The sequence below is a fragment of the Teleopsis dalmanni genome, chromosome 2, assembly GCF_002237135.1.
Source record: "Teleopsis dalmanni isolate 2A chromosome 2, ASM223713v2, whole genome shotgun sequence".
NCBI lineage: Eukaryota > Metazoa > Arthropoda > Insecta > Diptera > Diopsidae > Teleopsis > Teleopsis dalmanni.
The window spans coordinates 28,597,384-28,614,072 of record NC_051847.1 but is presented as its reverse complement, the minus strand read 5'-3'; the positions used below and the strand labels follow the sequence as shown (position 1 = coordinate 28,614,072).

Below are 16,689 nucleotides of genomic sequence, written 5' to 3'. Positions count from 1 at the left end.
TGAGTGGAAAATATTTGTTGCGGCCCTATGCTCCTGCTAGGAGTTAAAGGATTTAATATATATATATATTGATACTTGTTTAAGTTCTTCATACCTCTAACTAAAGTTTTATATTGAAAATTCAGTATCTCATCAAATTATAAGTACTATATTTTGCTACGACAATATGCATATATATATATTGAATGAATTAATATTTAATATTAATAATATTATTATTAGTTATTTCAATTTTAATAATATTATAATTAATCATTACTTCAATATTAACAAAATTATTATTAATTATTATTTCAATATTAATAATACCGTTATAATTCATTATTACAATATTAACAATATTATTATTTCAATATTAATAATACCATTATTAATCATTATTACAATATTAACAATATTATTATTAATTATTATTTCAATATTTACAAAATTATTATTAGTTATTATTTCAACATTAATAAGATTATTATTAATTATTATTTCAATATTAATAAAATTAATATTAATTACTATTTCAACATTAATAAGATCATTATTAATTATTATTTCAACATTAATAATATTATAATTAATTATTATTTCAATATTATTATTATAATTAATTATTATTTCAATGTTTTATTATTATAACTAATTATTATTTCTACATTAATAATATTATAATTAATTATTATTTCAATGTTAATATTATTATTTTTAATTATTATTTCAATATTGATAATGTTATTATTAATTACTATTTCAATATTAATCATATTATAACTAATTATTATTTCAATATTAATAATAATATAATTAATTATTATTTCAGTATTAATAATATTATAATTAATTATCATTTCAATATTAATAATACTATTATCAATCATTATTTCAATATAAATAATATTATTATTAATTATTTTTTCAATAATAATATTGAAATTATATATTCATACAGTTACATATGCATACATACATATATATATAACTAAAACGATGGCTTAAAATTTTATAATTAATGTATGTTGAAGAATATTAGTATAAAATAAAACAGTATAAAAAATTTGTTTAATAATCCATAACATTAGATAATTTTTAAGCAGCACATGCAACTTTTACCATTTAATTAATACTTATATTTACAGAAAGTATCTAATTAAAAAAGTGTATATATACACAATATACAATAAATTGTGAAGTTGCGCCTACACAAAACGCATGCATTTAAATAAAAACGAGTGAACTTATTATCTTGATTTATATAATATATGTTTTATATTCATATATATTATATATATGTATATACTTTCTTGCATGTCAAAATAATAATAAAAACTTTGAGTTTCTTCTATAAAAGAAATTTCTTTAGATAGTTAAAAATGATTTAAAAATAAGAAAAAATCAAGCTTTGACATTTTTGAAAGATTTATTTTTTATTCGTTTATTATATATATGTTAACTATATTTAATATTTTTTTATAGATTGTAATTTTTAATGGAACTACATTTATAAACATAATTAATTTTTGATAGATATTTAGTACTATATGCATAAGATACACAATTGTTTTTAAATGCATTTGACAAGATTTACTAAAAACATCTATGCTTACTTTTATTTGAATGACTCGATTAAATATTAAGTAATTTGACAATAACTACATATATAAATAGGCAAACGGCTGTATCTAACCCAATTCATCTAGTCATTCTTATTAAAAATATATCTCTCACTATTATAATAGCATTATAAACACTATTATTTCCAACAATATATAAGAACTTACCGCCCTATGACAAGAAATCTATTCCGAAGAAAAAAAGGGGTAATAGTAAGAAAATGTTCAATATCGACGTCTTATCACTTTAGTGGATTTCTTTTTCGAGGATCTTGGTGAACTGCAAGACTTTCCTCTATAAGCTTTACCAAAAGTTCTAAGTGGTTCTGACCATTGACTTTCTAATTATACGGTAACACAATTGCCTATAGGTAGATCTCTTGAGATCGCCGGTATAAACTAACCTAACCTATAATAACAGTCCCATCAACAAATGTGTTGTTTTACTATTAGTGAATTTACCTCACCTTCTCGAGTACCTATAGTAAACCATCTAATATCCATTAGAAACCTTAATACTTTTATTAGGTCGACTATGTCCAATTCTGCCAATACCTTAAAATTAAAATTTTCCAAAAACTTAATCGTCTAAAAAGAGCCGCTAGCAAGAGGTCATTTAACATAATGAATTAACCTGATTCTGATAGATTATAGTATTAGATAGTAGTGTTTTCTTTACTAAAACATTAAAGTAAGAGAATTGGCATTCCCACCAAAAAAAGTGTTTTTTTAGCCTCTCGTTGATAACATATAAACAACATTACATTAATTTTATGTAATATGTATTATTACATTAGCCTATTTTAATACACAATAAAAAAACTTTATAAAGTTTGAATAAAATTAATATATTTCCACTCCATTGTATAATTTTTGTAGATGATCTTCAATTTCGATAAATACGTCTGAGGTGTCAAACAAATTTTAGACTGCTCAGCTTTAATACTAGTAAAATTGCTTATCTACTAAATTTTTATATAAAAAGAAAAACAATTATTCTATAAATAAATCACATGTAAGGATATAATGTACATGTGATTTATCGCAGATATTTCCTTATCATAAAAATAATGTTTTCAGTTGTTAATTAATTGATAATTATAAAATATTAATTGAAATTTGATAAGCTTTCTGTTAATCATTGTCGTTCGCCTTGATATGTAGTCGTTGATAATTTTTATAACTAATTATTAATTTGTTGCATTTATTATTTATATAACAATAGCTAATAAAATTTAAATGATATTAAAAATAATAAATACATAATGACAAAATAATAATAGAATTTATTGTAATCTTAAAATATAGTCAGATAAATTTGGCATATGAGATGTCAGCAGAGGGATTACAACTTTAGAAACCGAATGCAGATACTTTTTGATTCATCTACTATTCGGGCGGCAACATAGTTTAATGTTACCCACTACTACTAGAGTATTCAATAATTTCGCGGACTGCTATCATCAATACACCCAATACTTCGACTCTATCTTAATATTTTATCTTTTTAATTTATCAATTCATTCTTTGTTTCTAAACTATTTGAAATTGACGTATTTTTCAATCATTGAAAAAATTCAACAAAGTGCAGTGTTTAAATTTTTGGTAAAAAAAAGCTTAAAGGCGGTAGAATTTAATGCATAAATAGTTAATGTGTTAATGTGATTGCACTGTTCCTCAAAAAGTTTGAAATGTAAGGAGACTACTTTATTTAAAAGTGCCGTAGGAATCCTGACAGCGATCCAGATGAAGGATGACTAAAAACTGCCTCAACACTAAAAATTATTGCGAAAATACAGGTATGAATATAGAAAATTGTCAGGACTGCCTTAAAAGTTTTTCTGTATAGACTTGCTTTTGAAAGCTTGCATCTAATCTAAGTAAATATGCATAATGACGGTCCCTCCTATTATTACTTTAATTTTGTGATACAAGAAACTAGCTACGAAGTCTTCAAAAGGTAAAATAAATATACTATATATAATAGTTACTGGTCTAAACTTATCTAGGCCCTGTTTTCAGTTGTCATTGGTAATCAAGTATAGCGCATACATCTCGTGAAGTGTCACTGTTCATTGGTGATGTGTCAGTAAACTGGAGGTTGTTTCTGGAGAGCACCAAACAAGGCTCTCCAGAAACAAGAGAACTAATCATAAACTAATCATAAAAACAATAATGTCCTAAAATTACAATATTACAGATTATTTTCTATGTTTTAATGTATTATGTGTAATTAAAAATTTTATTATAAGTCGAATAAAAGAAATTTCTGTGTTAACTTTAATACAAATTTAAATTTTATTAAGAAACTTCGTAAAATCATTAAAAATGAAGATTTCAAGGGTGTGTACTTTTCTCAAAATGAATCAGCGAAAGTTTAAATTGCTGAAGAGTTAAAAGAATCGATCAAAAATTAATCAACTAATTCGGCAAAAAATAAATGCACTTTAGATTATTTTTAAATTAAAACGTAAAATAAATGCACAAAAAAAATGATCATAAAATAATATTTCCACTACAGGTGAAGCACATTTCATTATTACGTATAAAATTATTTGAGGGTGTTGATTAAGTTTATAAGCAGAATATCTCATTATATATATATAATTGTATAAATATATTTTTAAAAGCTTTTAAGTTTGATTTGGTATCTTATATAAAATAATCGGAAAGTAATCTAAATTAAGAAAGCTGTTAGGTAAGTTGGCATATCAAGCTTTAAGTTTTAAAAATAAAAAGGGATAAATTTTTGTTTAAAACAAATAAATATTTTTACAATAACAAGCTTTTAATTATCTACAGAAATACCATATTTAAAATATTGAATTTTAATTTATTAAAAGACGACACTTATTGAAAATAGATTTATTATAGTCTACTTAAATGTTTTATTATAATCATTAAATTATATACACTGGTCTAATAGGATTAAAATAACAGGACTAACAACCTTTTCAACCATAATTTGTGTATAGTATATTGATTTCTCTGCTTACATTTACTAATCAGATCTGTTCGATAAGATAAAAAAAGAACCTTACCTTAAATAGAAATAAGTAAATAAGTATATTTATTTATTTATTTATTAATTAATATGATCGATTATTTGTTCATTAAAACTAATTTATTAACATTATTTATTAGTGTTATTTGACAATCAATAATATTAATTTATTTGTTTATTGGGTTAGATTATATATTTTTATAGAAATAAAATTTATTTAAAAAATTGTTATCGATCTCAATTATTTATAATATATATGTTTTTGTTTTTCTATTGGACTTAATGACCTTAAGCCCTATCAAAAATAATCTGTTACATATTACAGGATTTACATATTGTGTTACATAGATATTGCAACAGATAATTATATTACAAAATGTTAGCAAAACTGCAATAATTTATTTGTATACTTTTGTGAAGTTAATTAAAAATAATCTATTAATTAAATGTTTGATTTAGCACTATTAAGTATACTTTAATTTTATTACTATTTGTACTAAAATAATAAACAAATAAAGTTAACAAATATTCACACTGTCAGTATTTATACATTATAATAACTATAAAAGTTATAATAAAGTAAAACAACACCAATTTATTTTACTTCTCACCGAAGTTATGATTTACTTACATTCATACTTTAATATTCACGCACACATACATTAGAAAAACAATAACAATAACAAGAGCAGGAACAGTAAAAACCTACCGTTAAAAAACTAAAGTACAATGAAAAAAAACATTTTTTTATAACATTTTATTGTACATTAAAAACCCTATAATTAATATAGGGTTATGGATTCATAATCCTGATTTGACTGCAATGTTTTATTGTTAGATATGTCCTATGTTAAGGATTCGCCATTTTGAAACACTTAACGTTTAGCATCCGCTAAACGTGTTTAAAATGTAAAAAAAATTAAATTTTTACAATGGAGTCAGTTTCTGAATCGATTTTTTGATTATGAATAGGAAACTCATATTTTGACCAAGTATTTAATATACATAATATATAATTTATATATATAATTTATATATATAATTTATATATATAATTTATATATATAATTTATATATATAATTTATATATATTATATTTATATATATAATTTATATATATAATTTATATATATAATTTATATATATAATTAATAATATTAAATTTTTAATAGTTTGAATAATATTTAATTATTTTTGTTATGACACTTTAATTATAAATTGAAGATATATAACAAAACCATAAAAAAAGGGTATAATAAAACCTTTAAAAAAAGTAAGGAAGATCATGCAAAATTAAAAAAAAAATCTAAAGACCACTTCCAACACGATAATGGCTAAAACGAGTTGCAGATGGTCTAAACTAAACTGTTTCAACTTTGGCTTTGTTGGCTCTGCTGGGTTGTAAATTTGTAAAGATCGTTAAACTTTGATGTTCCATTGTTTACAAGGATCAACAACAATAACAACAACAAATATTTTAACAACAACAACAGTCATAAAAAACAATCACTGTACAAATGTTGACTGCAAAATGGTTAAGGCTAAAAAACAAAGTTCGTGCACTCAAAGCAAGTCTATTTTTAAACTTGGCTAATGCAAAACAAAAACTCAGTGCAACTAAAAACAAAAACAAAAAAAAAAAAACAAATACAATTTTATGCGCTTAAATTGCAGAGGTTAAGGAACAAAGTTTTCATAGAACAACAATAAAAACAACAACAAAGTGTGGTCCGTTTAAGTGTGAGTGTGGCAAGTGTTGTGTGAAGTATTAATAAGAGAGAGTGGCTAATAAAAAAAAATGCGTTTAGAATGTTAAGAGCGAAAATAGCTTTAGTCAAGAGCAAGAAAGTTTGTTAAGAGCAAGTACCAAACTAACAGCACAGCAGATAGTGAGTTGGTTAATTGGTTAATAAGAGGAGCAAAATAAGAGTAAGTGTAAGAGAGAGAGACCAATTGATAGTTAGAGCAAGTTAGAGTATTTTAAAGAATATTGGGTTATTGCGCTAGAACTACATTTAAAAGTAAGAGTTTGTACCCCTGAAGAATGTGCGTGTGAAAAACGTCTTAAGGCAAAATTTAATTGGCTGAAACGACGTCCTGGACTATGCGGCACTTCGGAGCCAGTAATAGTCTTGTTGCAATCATCTTCAGCATTTGGCGTTTCAGGTGGTTCGATATTTATAATGAAACGTGGTATTGTTAAGGATGTTGCGGATGGTTGTGGTGATATTGAAAATTTACTACGTGGTGTAGATAGAACAGAATTTGGCGTAGAATATGAAGATACTCTATTTGTAAGCGGAAATTGTTGACGTTGTGGTGTATGTATGGCAACTGGATCATTGGAATTTGTGACTGTGTTTTCAACATTTGTTGCATCATCGGTATTCGTCATCAGTGGCAAATGTAATGTGTGCAGATCATGTATTCCTGTCTCGTGTATACCACGTACTAGTGCACTAATCGTACTATTATAACCAATATTTTGACTGTAATTATTACTATTATTATTGCCGTTATTTACATTTGCAGTGTTGAGTAGGTGTTCTGAATCATTAGACGTAGCATTAGTAGCCAGATTTTTTAATGGCGGTTCTTTTTTCATCATGATTTATAAATTTCTAAAATTGTTTTTATTTGTGCTCTTTGACAAATGTCACGTAAGAGGAAATTCGTAAATAATAGCGAATGAAGTCTTTTTAGGACTTCCTGAAAAAGAAACTATAGGATATTATAGATATATATTTATTTATTAAATATATTTAAATATGTATTTTTTATTAAATACTTTAAATATTATTCTTTTGGAATTAAAATTGGTTTAAAAAATGATTGAACTCGCATTATAGGAGCTTTTGTTTTGTAATTTTTGAATTTTCGTAATTAAAAATTTATAATAAAAACAGTTTAAGTTTTAGTAATGTAGTCTAAAAAAAAAATTTTTTTTTTGTTACATTCTATGTCATACTATCAACTATTTTCATGCTAATATTCAGTAATCTTACAAATTACTTTATTTTTGAATTAAAATCATCTAATTTGGAGATAAAAATTTAAAAATTTTGCTTTGTATCAATCATAGGTAAAATTTAAAATAAATTTATATGATAAGCCAGTCAAAAAAACTTAATAATAAGTGGATGTAAATAATATAACAAAATACATTAGCTGTACTTATATTAAAATGCAACTGATAAAAAAAATCTAATTATGGATTTAAATGAAATAATATAGAAATTAATATAGAAATAAATACAGAAATAAATCTATTTCTAAGCACTGAGTATGTTACCATTATCTCTTTTTTTTGATTTTTTATTTTAATTTTTTTTATTATCTATTTTTATTTTTTATTTAAATTTTTTTTGAAATTTCCTTTTTTTTAATTTTTTCTTTACATTTTTTTTTTTTTAAAATATATTTTCTGAATTCATTTTTATGATTTTTTTTTTCCAATTTTTTTTTATTTTTGATTTATTTTAGCTAATATTTTGATTAATTGATTTTTCAAAAATAAACACTATGAAGGAAAAAAATATAGATCATTTCACTGTCTAATAAAAATTAATAGACTAAATAAAAACTACATAAACTGAATTTTATTGATTGATATTAATTTAAATCGGATACTTATATTTTGCAATCAATAAATCGAAAATATAAAATTAATCAACTTACAAAAAACCAAAAAAAAACAGAAAAAAACCAAAAAAAATTCTTTTTTCTTTAAAACTTCAAAATATATATAATTCTTATTTTTAATATTCTATGTAAGCCAAAAATAAATAAATTCAAATTTTTTCCTTGGTAGTGTTGAGGGTGATCAAATAACTACTACATATTTTTAAAACTTTTTTTCTTTTCAGATAATTAATAAAATTGACATTTGTGTTCTCTATTATTTTGCAAATCATCATGGAAAGATACACAGTTACGCCATTTATAAAAATATTTAAAATTTATAACAAATATAATATGTACTTATTTTATTTATTCTATAAATAATAATAATTATTTCTTATTCTACTACTATATAAATAGCAGTTCAAATAGACAGTATACTAGATAGTATACTAATTACCTATTGATATATTAGGTGAGATTACACCTAACCTAACATTATTGACCTATAAATTTTATGGAAGTATTCAGATCAAATAATACTATATGTGATTTAAAAATTCATTTGCATTAAAAATGTAAAGATATAGCTGAAAATACCGATATGCTGTGGATCAAGATATAATTAAAATTCGAGACCAATCAATTAAACGTTATTCTCAAGATCTTCGACCTTCCTATATCTCAATATCGTAAAGTGATTTCATTTATAAATGAAACATTTTTTACAAGTATTTGGATTTAATGGCATATAAAATTTAGTTGATCCAAGAATTTTAATACAACGACATAGGAATTTTGCAGATTAGACTTGAGAGCAACTTGAAGCAGCAATGAAGTCCATTTCTAGTTAAACAGCTTCGTAAATAAATAAAACTGTCACATTAAAAGTGAAGGAACCCTACATGATGTTTATAAAACATGTTTAGATCTATTTAAATTTTTCAATTAAAAGTAGGATATGGTCTGGAATTCATATACTATATATAAAACACGTTTAAAATTATAAAAATTAACAGTTTATGATGATTTACGGTCTGGAGAAGTAATTGGAGACAATTTTATTTTTATTTGCAAAATGAAAAAAGATTTACAGTTACCACCGCGGAAGAATGGAATGTGACTCATAAGTGTTTGTGGTATAATTTAGATTATCTCGATTTGGATTATAAAAAAAATTAACAGTTTATGGTGGTTTATGATCTGGAGAAGTAATTGGAAACAATTTTATTTTTATTTGAAAAATGAAAAAAGATTTACAGTTACCACCGCGGAAGAATGGAATGTGACTCATAACTTTTTGTGGTATAATTTAGATTATCTCTTTTTGGATGATATGTAGTCCCAATAAGACGGTTAAACTAGCCATAGATTTCACAACACATTTAATTTATAGAAAAAACAGTATACTTAATGATCGTGTGATCTTTAAAAGTGTTTATGTGAAAGGGTAACCACAAGGGTTACAATATAACACCAGACTATTTTCTTTGGGATTACGTTAAAGCATTAGTTTAACACCAATAAACTACAAACACTCAATAGTCTTGAAATCAAAATAATTGTTTTATTGGTAAAAACGTCACGAAATTGGTATTTCAGAATTGAATTATAAAAATATATGAAAGTCAGGAGCCAATGCCTAAACTAAAATTAAAATATCACATTGCTACATTACACCGATTTAATTTCAATAAATAATTTACGAAAATAATTTATAACGATTTTATTTAAAATTAAACTTATATAGCTTTTATTTTAACACTCTTTTTAAATTGGAACTAAAAATATATAGTTCTAATTTGATCACCCCTCCTAATAGATTAAAATTAATAAATAATTTTTATAAAAACTTATTTTAAAAAATATATTATTAACTTTAACAATAGAAATTAAAAAATATAATTTAGTTTAGTTACTTAAGTGTTTATAGCCAAATTTTGTGCTTATCAAACATATATGACCTTAAGATTAAACTTATAATACAAATATATTTTTTCTATTATATTTATTATTTATTTTAATATTTTATAAAATATATTTAAATAAACAGTTAAATGTGCGCAAATATGTATTTGAAGTTAAAACAAGATACTAAGATATACTCGTGGTAAAATTAACTTTTTCTCCAGTCCATTTTATGTCCATTGTCAGAAATGAAGTTCTTTGCTTTGAAGATAATAAAATTATAAGGAATCATATTTTTTGCGGACTTTGAATGTTTAAATACTCATTCATTCAACTTATATAATAATATTTAAAAAAAGAATATATAATTATCAAGACTTTATTTTTTATTATGAGCGCAATGAATGAGGAAGATTACACATACTTCATTGATTCTGTGTGCTTTTTTTTTAATAAAAATGTATTTATTCCGTCATTCATTCATTAATATGATAAATTGAAACAATTGATTTAATCATAAAACATTGTGAACAGTCAAGTAATTGATTGGTTTTATAAAAAGAAAAGTACATATAAAAATCATTATTAATAAAATGCAATATCATGTATAATCGCCTAATGGAAAACGTATCGAATATAAGCTTGTCTTATCTCTAAGAGATAATGTTTTGTAGAAATAGACAATTGGTTAAATGCAATTTTAGACTAAATATAGATTTGCTTTAGGTACTTCAAAATATTCGCCATTAGATATAATTCCGGGTATATTTTGTACTGACAAATTTGACCTAATTAAATATGTATAGCGTCATTCAACACAAAATCTTTTTAACATATTTGTATTATATTATTAATATAATAATATATATAATTTTTATTGACCAGTATCTTTATCAATATATCAATAGGCAACTACTCGATTCAAATGAGATTAAAAGAGAGGAAGTATCGCCACCTTGTCTTCTTTTTGTGTTATGCATGACAAAAATACGCAGAGAAGAACGATGCTGAATGAATCCCAATGATCATACCAGTAACTCAGAACACACCCTTGCTTCTTCTCTATGCCTTGTATAAGAGCAAGAACTGATTTGAGTATCTATCGTTATAAGTTAATATCACTTTCGTTCGGGTTCACGAACATAGGAGCATTGCAGAAAAAAAAAGAAAACAATATCTCTAGCAAGTGGTTGATATTACCGTCATAGAACACAACCAAATCTTAGTAACTTATTGACAGGGACTAAATGAGTACTGCAATCCTCTCTAATTACTAGTATATCGAAATCTTCCCATTTAAACTGCGTATTTCTTTCAATATTATTTTTAGATATTGTGGAATCGAACAGAAATAAATAGTCAAACATTTTCTCTGTGACTGCCCAATTTTGGCTTTCAGATGAAACAGGTTTTAAGGGACGGTTTTATTGGGTTCATTAATATATCTCTGGTAAGTGGAAACCACTTAAGTCATGTGCACCTTCCTAATTGGTAGAACAAAAACAAATCTTAAGATCTTATTAAAAGCTACTAAATGACTTTTTGCAGTCCTCTCTGATCACTGATTTATAGGAACTCTACCAGAGAAACTGCGCAATTTCTTTAAATATTCATTATAGAAATTGTGAAACTTACACATGAAATATATAATGAAACATTTTGTATGTGACTGGCCAGCTCAGGTTTCCAGAAGAATTAGATTTGAAGGAAAATATTTCTTTAACAGTTTGTCAGATTGTTTATCGATAAGGACGTGAGTTCTGTTGAATTAAAAGCTGTGATAACATATTTTAATCCTTCTGTAAACAAATGAGATTTCATATCAGAAAAGAAAATGAATAATGTTGGATATGATTCGCTCAATACATTGCAATTTTTTTTCTTGTGTCGGAAAAATAGGTATCTAGATTATGCATTTCTAATTCGATTTTGTTAAAAATAAAGCTATTGCTTTTAACATTGGTAATAATGATAAAACACATTATTTATTCGACTAAATGAAATAGAGGATGATAAAACGTACTAAGAGTTGTAAACTTGATAAGAAACCAGTGAAATAAAGAGAAGAAATTGTTTATAGGACAAATACTGCACTAAACGTAAAAACAGATAATAAAAAGGGGTAAATAGTTTATCTTATTAGCTTCCAGTTCCCATTACAACTATTATTATTTATATTAAAAGTAATGTAAGCTAAGAGGAAAATCCATTATTATATCAATAGTTAAAACTATTATTGAAGTAAAAATTAAATTAAAAACATACAATATAAAATGAATTTACATATTTATATAATTATTTTATTTTTAATTTAATTTGAAATTTTATTAAATTTAATAAAGTTCATATTAATACCTCAGCCGTCGGTGATTTATGACTCGGTTTTAAACGAGCCTTAAGCATTTTTCTAAAACTGTTGCTCTGTTCGTGATCCGTTGTTGTTAGTTTCTATATTTTACACTATTTTAATTGTTAATAAACTTTTTTACCCGCTACTCAATGCGATTCAATTCGCTCAATTTGAATAATAGCAACTTATTTTATTTATCTTAAATTTAAATTGAAAAAAAAATTGTAATAAATTCAAAAGCACCGACAATGCACCATCAAGCAATTTTTAGAGATTACTACGTACTATCGAATGGATAAAAAGTAACTGAAGTGCTCGCACAAAAACAAATTAATATAAATGCGCCGACAAACTAATGAGGCAGAAAAACAGTAAAACAGTATAAATTAATTAAATTTTATTTTTCCACTTTTCGATTTCAAATTTTGAGATAAGAACAGAAGCGTTAATAGAGTGGATAATATAGATAAAAGTAATATTCAATATGTACCACCAATTAAATGAACTTAGGTGAGTAAGTCGCAAAGACTTTCCTTGTTTGTTCAGACTTTTCTTTACATTTTTATTTTTTCTTCAATATAATTTCCTGTGCGGTTAAAAAGAAAAAAATCCCATTACGGAAATTAAAGGAATTAAATAAGTATAAAATTTTATTGTTTTTCACCAAAGTAAATATTTTTTTAAGCTTTAATACTTGTGGAAATTAGTATGTTTGGTTAACTGAATCGCGTTCAATATATTTTTTTTAACTCTTTGAAACCGAAACGTTTTGACTGCGCGAGTGAATCTCCGAAACTAATTGCGCGCATCTATCACTTAAGATTGTCCACATCAAAATTTAATTGGTTCCAGATACTGCGACTGTATAGACAATGCATAAACGTTGAGTGTGGTATAACAAACTGCTTTCTAAATAGTAAATGTTATGGCATTGTTTTGAGTTTGTGAGCATATGACATTTCATCCGTTAATAGCCACAATTGAAAATAATTAAATGAACCAACAAATCGTAAAGATTTTATAATAATATTATTACGAACTGTGATTTTAGGTCTGATAAGATATAGAAACATTGAATGAGTTGACATAAGAATATCATTCATTCACTTATCTCTTAACTTCAGAAGCTAAAAATTATATTGCATACATTTAGGGCGTTATTAAACAGCTCGCCTTTAATTCATAGCATATTTTATGTCAAGCGATATGTGTATATAATATGTATCTAGTAGATGCATTTCACTATCTAGTAGATACTATCTACTATATGCATTAGTTTAAATGTAATCCTGATTTAGTAATTATTAATATATTAAGCAAATAATAATATATTTAGAAGATGAAATGCAGAAGATGAATTCTTTGTCAAAACAAAAATTTTGTATGGAAGAAATTTTCAATATTAATGGAAACAAAAGGTATCAAACAAATCTATCCCACAAAATATTCATCAAAAACAATAAGCTGAAAAAACTTCAAAATTTCACAAATTGATTATACAAGCAATTTGAGAAATAAACCAATATTTAATCGCATTGCACAATTATAATAAAATTATTAATTAATTAATACAAATACTCAGATTAAATAGCGCTTACTTCTATTTTTTTAAGTTCATTTAATCTAAGTTCGCATTTTATTATTATTTGAAGTACTTAATTATTTTAATTTTTTATATTTATAGCATATATATATATATATACTTGAAAACCTGAGTTAAGGTCATGAGATTATAGGTATTAGTTTGAAGCGCAATTATTGATTACATATAACAAAAATATTAATAATACAAATAAATTATTACGTATTATACTTAACATCTCAGAATGCATTATTTTAATATAGGACACATGGATTTTCAACAATGTGGACTGTAAGGAAAGCATTATAGTGATAACGACTGCATTTCTGGTTAGATTACTGCTAATGTAACAAATGGCTGTGACCAAACAGATTAACGTACCAATGTTTTGTTATGGAATATTTATTAATGTATATTAAACTTCAGAGCATTCATTATATTTTTCTTAAAAGTGAAAATATACTTATAGACACCAGTGAACTTTTATATATATTTGGTGAGTACTGGTTTATTTACTCCAATGTATATAAAATATAACTAATTCTTCTATTTGAAAAATATAATTTACAGCAACAAAATGTGTAATGTCTACACATAATAAAAATAAAATTGTTTAGACAATTAAAAGTATCAGCACTGTTTGCTTTCATTTAATTAAAACTATTTGTATGAGAGTTTATCTAGTTTATCTATTGAATCTATCAATTCGGTCTACTGAATTTATCAATTCGGTCTACTGAATCTATCAATTCAATCTAAGTTATTCAAGAGGAACATTAAGTTGAACACCCATAGATTTTGAACACCTTTGCAAGTCAACTGAAATCTTCGAGACAAACAGTCTCCAACTTTCAGAGAGATTACTGTACTCACATATACTTTCAGTGATAAATAAACAATATAAAATAATGTATGATTGTAATTAATTTACTCTAATTCACCTGCAATGAACTTCCTGCTCTTCCAAATGAATTTCGAAATAAACCAAAAGGAAATATGCTGCCATAGCCATGCGTGTGACGACTATGTCCTTGTGATGTCGAAGCGGTGGCATTTAATGGAGATAGTTCCGAGTAAGCTCGGCCCATGCTTGACAAATGAGGTGTACGTTTCATTTTTTATTTTTTGTCGGGTTTGGTTTTGAACTTAAAAATGACATGTACTTTTTCACATATGTTAACGGCTCTTTATTACTTTTATTAGTATTACTACTAAATGCTTAACAATATATATATATTAAACACATTTTTTTATTAAAAAAAACTTTAATAAAATTAATAAATAAATTATTAACAAATAATTAAAACAATAAACACAAATCACAGGTCTTTTTAAATGTTTTACTTTCAACGACACCGAAAACTTCTCTGATTCAAACACAACAATTTATGACATGAGGAGGTAAGAATGATTAGTTGCTGATAAGGTAATGAAAAAATATGGATTATTTTTTCTCTTTCTATTCAGCTTTGTAAAAACAAATAGTTTTGCATTCTGCGGAAATTATAATTAATTCTTATTTTGTAAAAATTATTTTAAATATTTTTTTATTTCAATAATAAAACTTGGACTTCCTCTTCATAGACTGCACGTGGGAAGTGCTTTCTCAGCGCTCTTTTTACTATATTTTTTACATATATTGTTGTGAGATCATAACTGGAAAAATGCTCTCCCCCTAGTCATTTCATTTTTTATTTACATGACTTCATTATTTAGTATTGTTGGCATTTTTTTTTCATAATGAGATTCAACGACTGATAAGAAACTTGGTTGATAGATTAGGGTGTGTGAGGGCAGAGCGACATTTACGCTATCAGTTAACGTATGAATATTTAATGAAGACAATATCCAATGCATCAAAGTCATTTCAAATGCTTATGTAGGATTTTTTTTTTAAATTTGATAAAAGAATTAGTAATATTTTTTATTTTTAACTACTTTAAACATTTTATTATTAATTAATATTTTTAATTAATAATTAATAAATTTTTTTTTAATAACCTATGTGTTTACTTTGCTATACAGTGTTATCTAGCTAAGTGTAATAATTTTATGAGATGATTCATGCTGAATGAAAAAATATTATACATTTTAGAAAATAAATTTATAGTCAGAACTAAATTAAAAATGAGAAATAAGGAGAAGAAAACCCTAACTAAGAACTAAGAACAAAATCATAACAACTATAAATTATAACAATAAATTTATATGTGACTGTATTAACGGAAATTTCTTCTTGTTAATATATTTGTTAACATAAATTTTTATTTATAACTATTATTGCAAAAACTTGCTCTAATAATTGAGTTTAAACATGTTAGAAACTCAATTTTTAGACCAGGATGTCTAATGAATCTTGCTATAGAAGGTAATACAATTGTCTACTTTGTTGCATTTCATATATTCATGCAATAAAAGTTTTTCTTATGAATGTGAAAATGCACACGAAGATATCGTATGTAGTGTGCAAAGCAATGCACAACCAAATTTATATCACAGCAAACAATTTTTGCGGACACAATTGTTTTAATCAGCGATGTTTCCTTATACTAAGGTGATAAGTAATCTTCTTTTTTTCTGAAGAGCCACTGTAGCCAGCGACTGTCATCAGCAACTGTAGCCA

General features: G+C 24.6%; 1 protein-coding gene across 8 annotated transcripts in view; it reads right to left on the bottom strand.

Annotated features, from left to right (window-relative positions):
• LOC119677766 (kinase D-interacting substrate of 220 kDa B-like) overlaps positions 1–16,689 on the bottom strand; it is a 53,402-nt gene that overhangs the window by 22,581 nt on the left and 14,132 nt on the right. For 3 of the 8 annotated variants that reach the window (XM_038089261.1, XM_038089262.1, XM_038089263.1), the window contains exon 1: positions 6,641–7,314. The exons of 1 other annotated variant lie outside the window; for it this stretch is intronic. In XM_038089261.1, the coding sequence (XP_037945189.1) occupies positions 6,641–7,213 (573 nt within the window). In that variant the 5' untranslated portion in view covers positions 7,214–7,314. Of the gene's footprint in view, positions 1–6,640; positions 7,315–12,489; positions 12,766–15,007; positions 15,286–16,689 lie in introns of those variants that run through there. 4 more of the 8 variants (XM_038089266.1, XM_038089267.1, XM_038089270.1 and 1 more) reach the window with 3 other exon arrangements.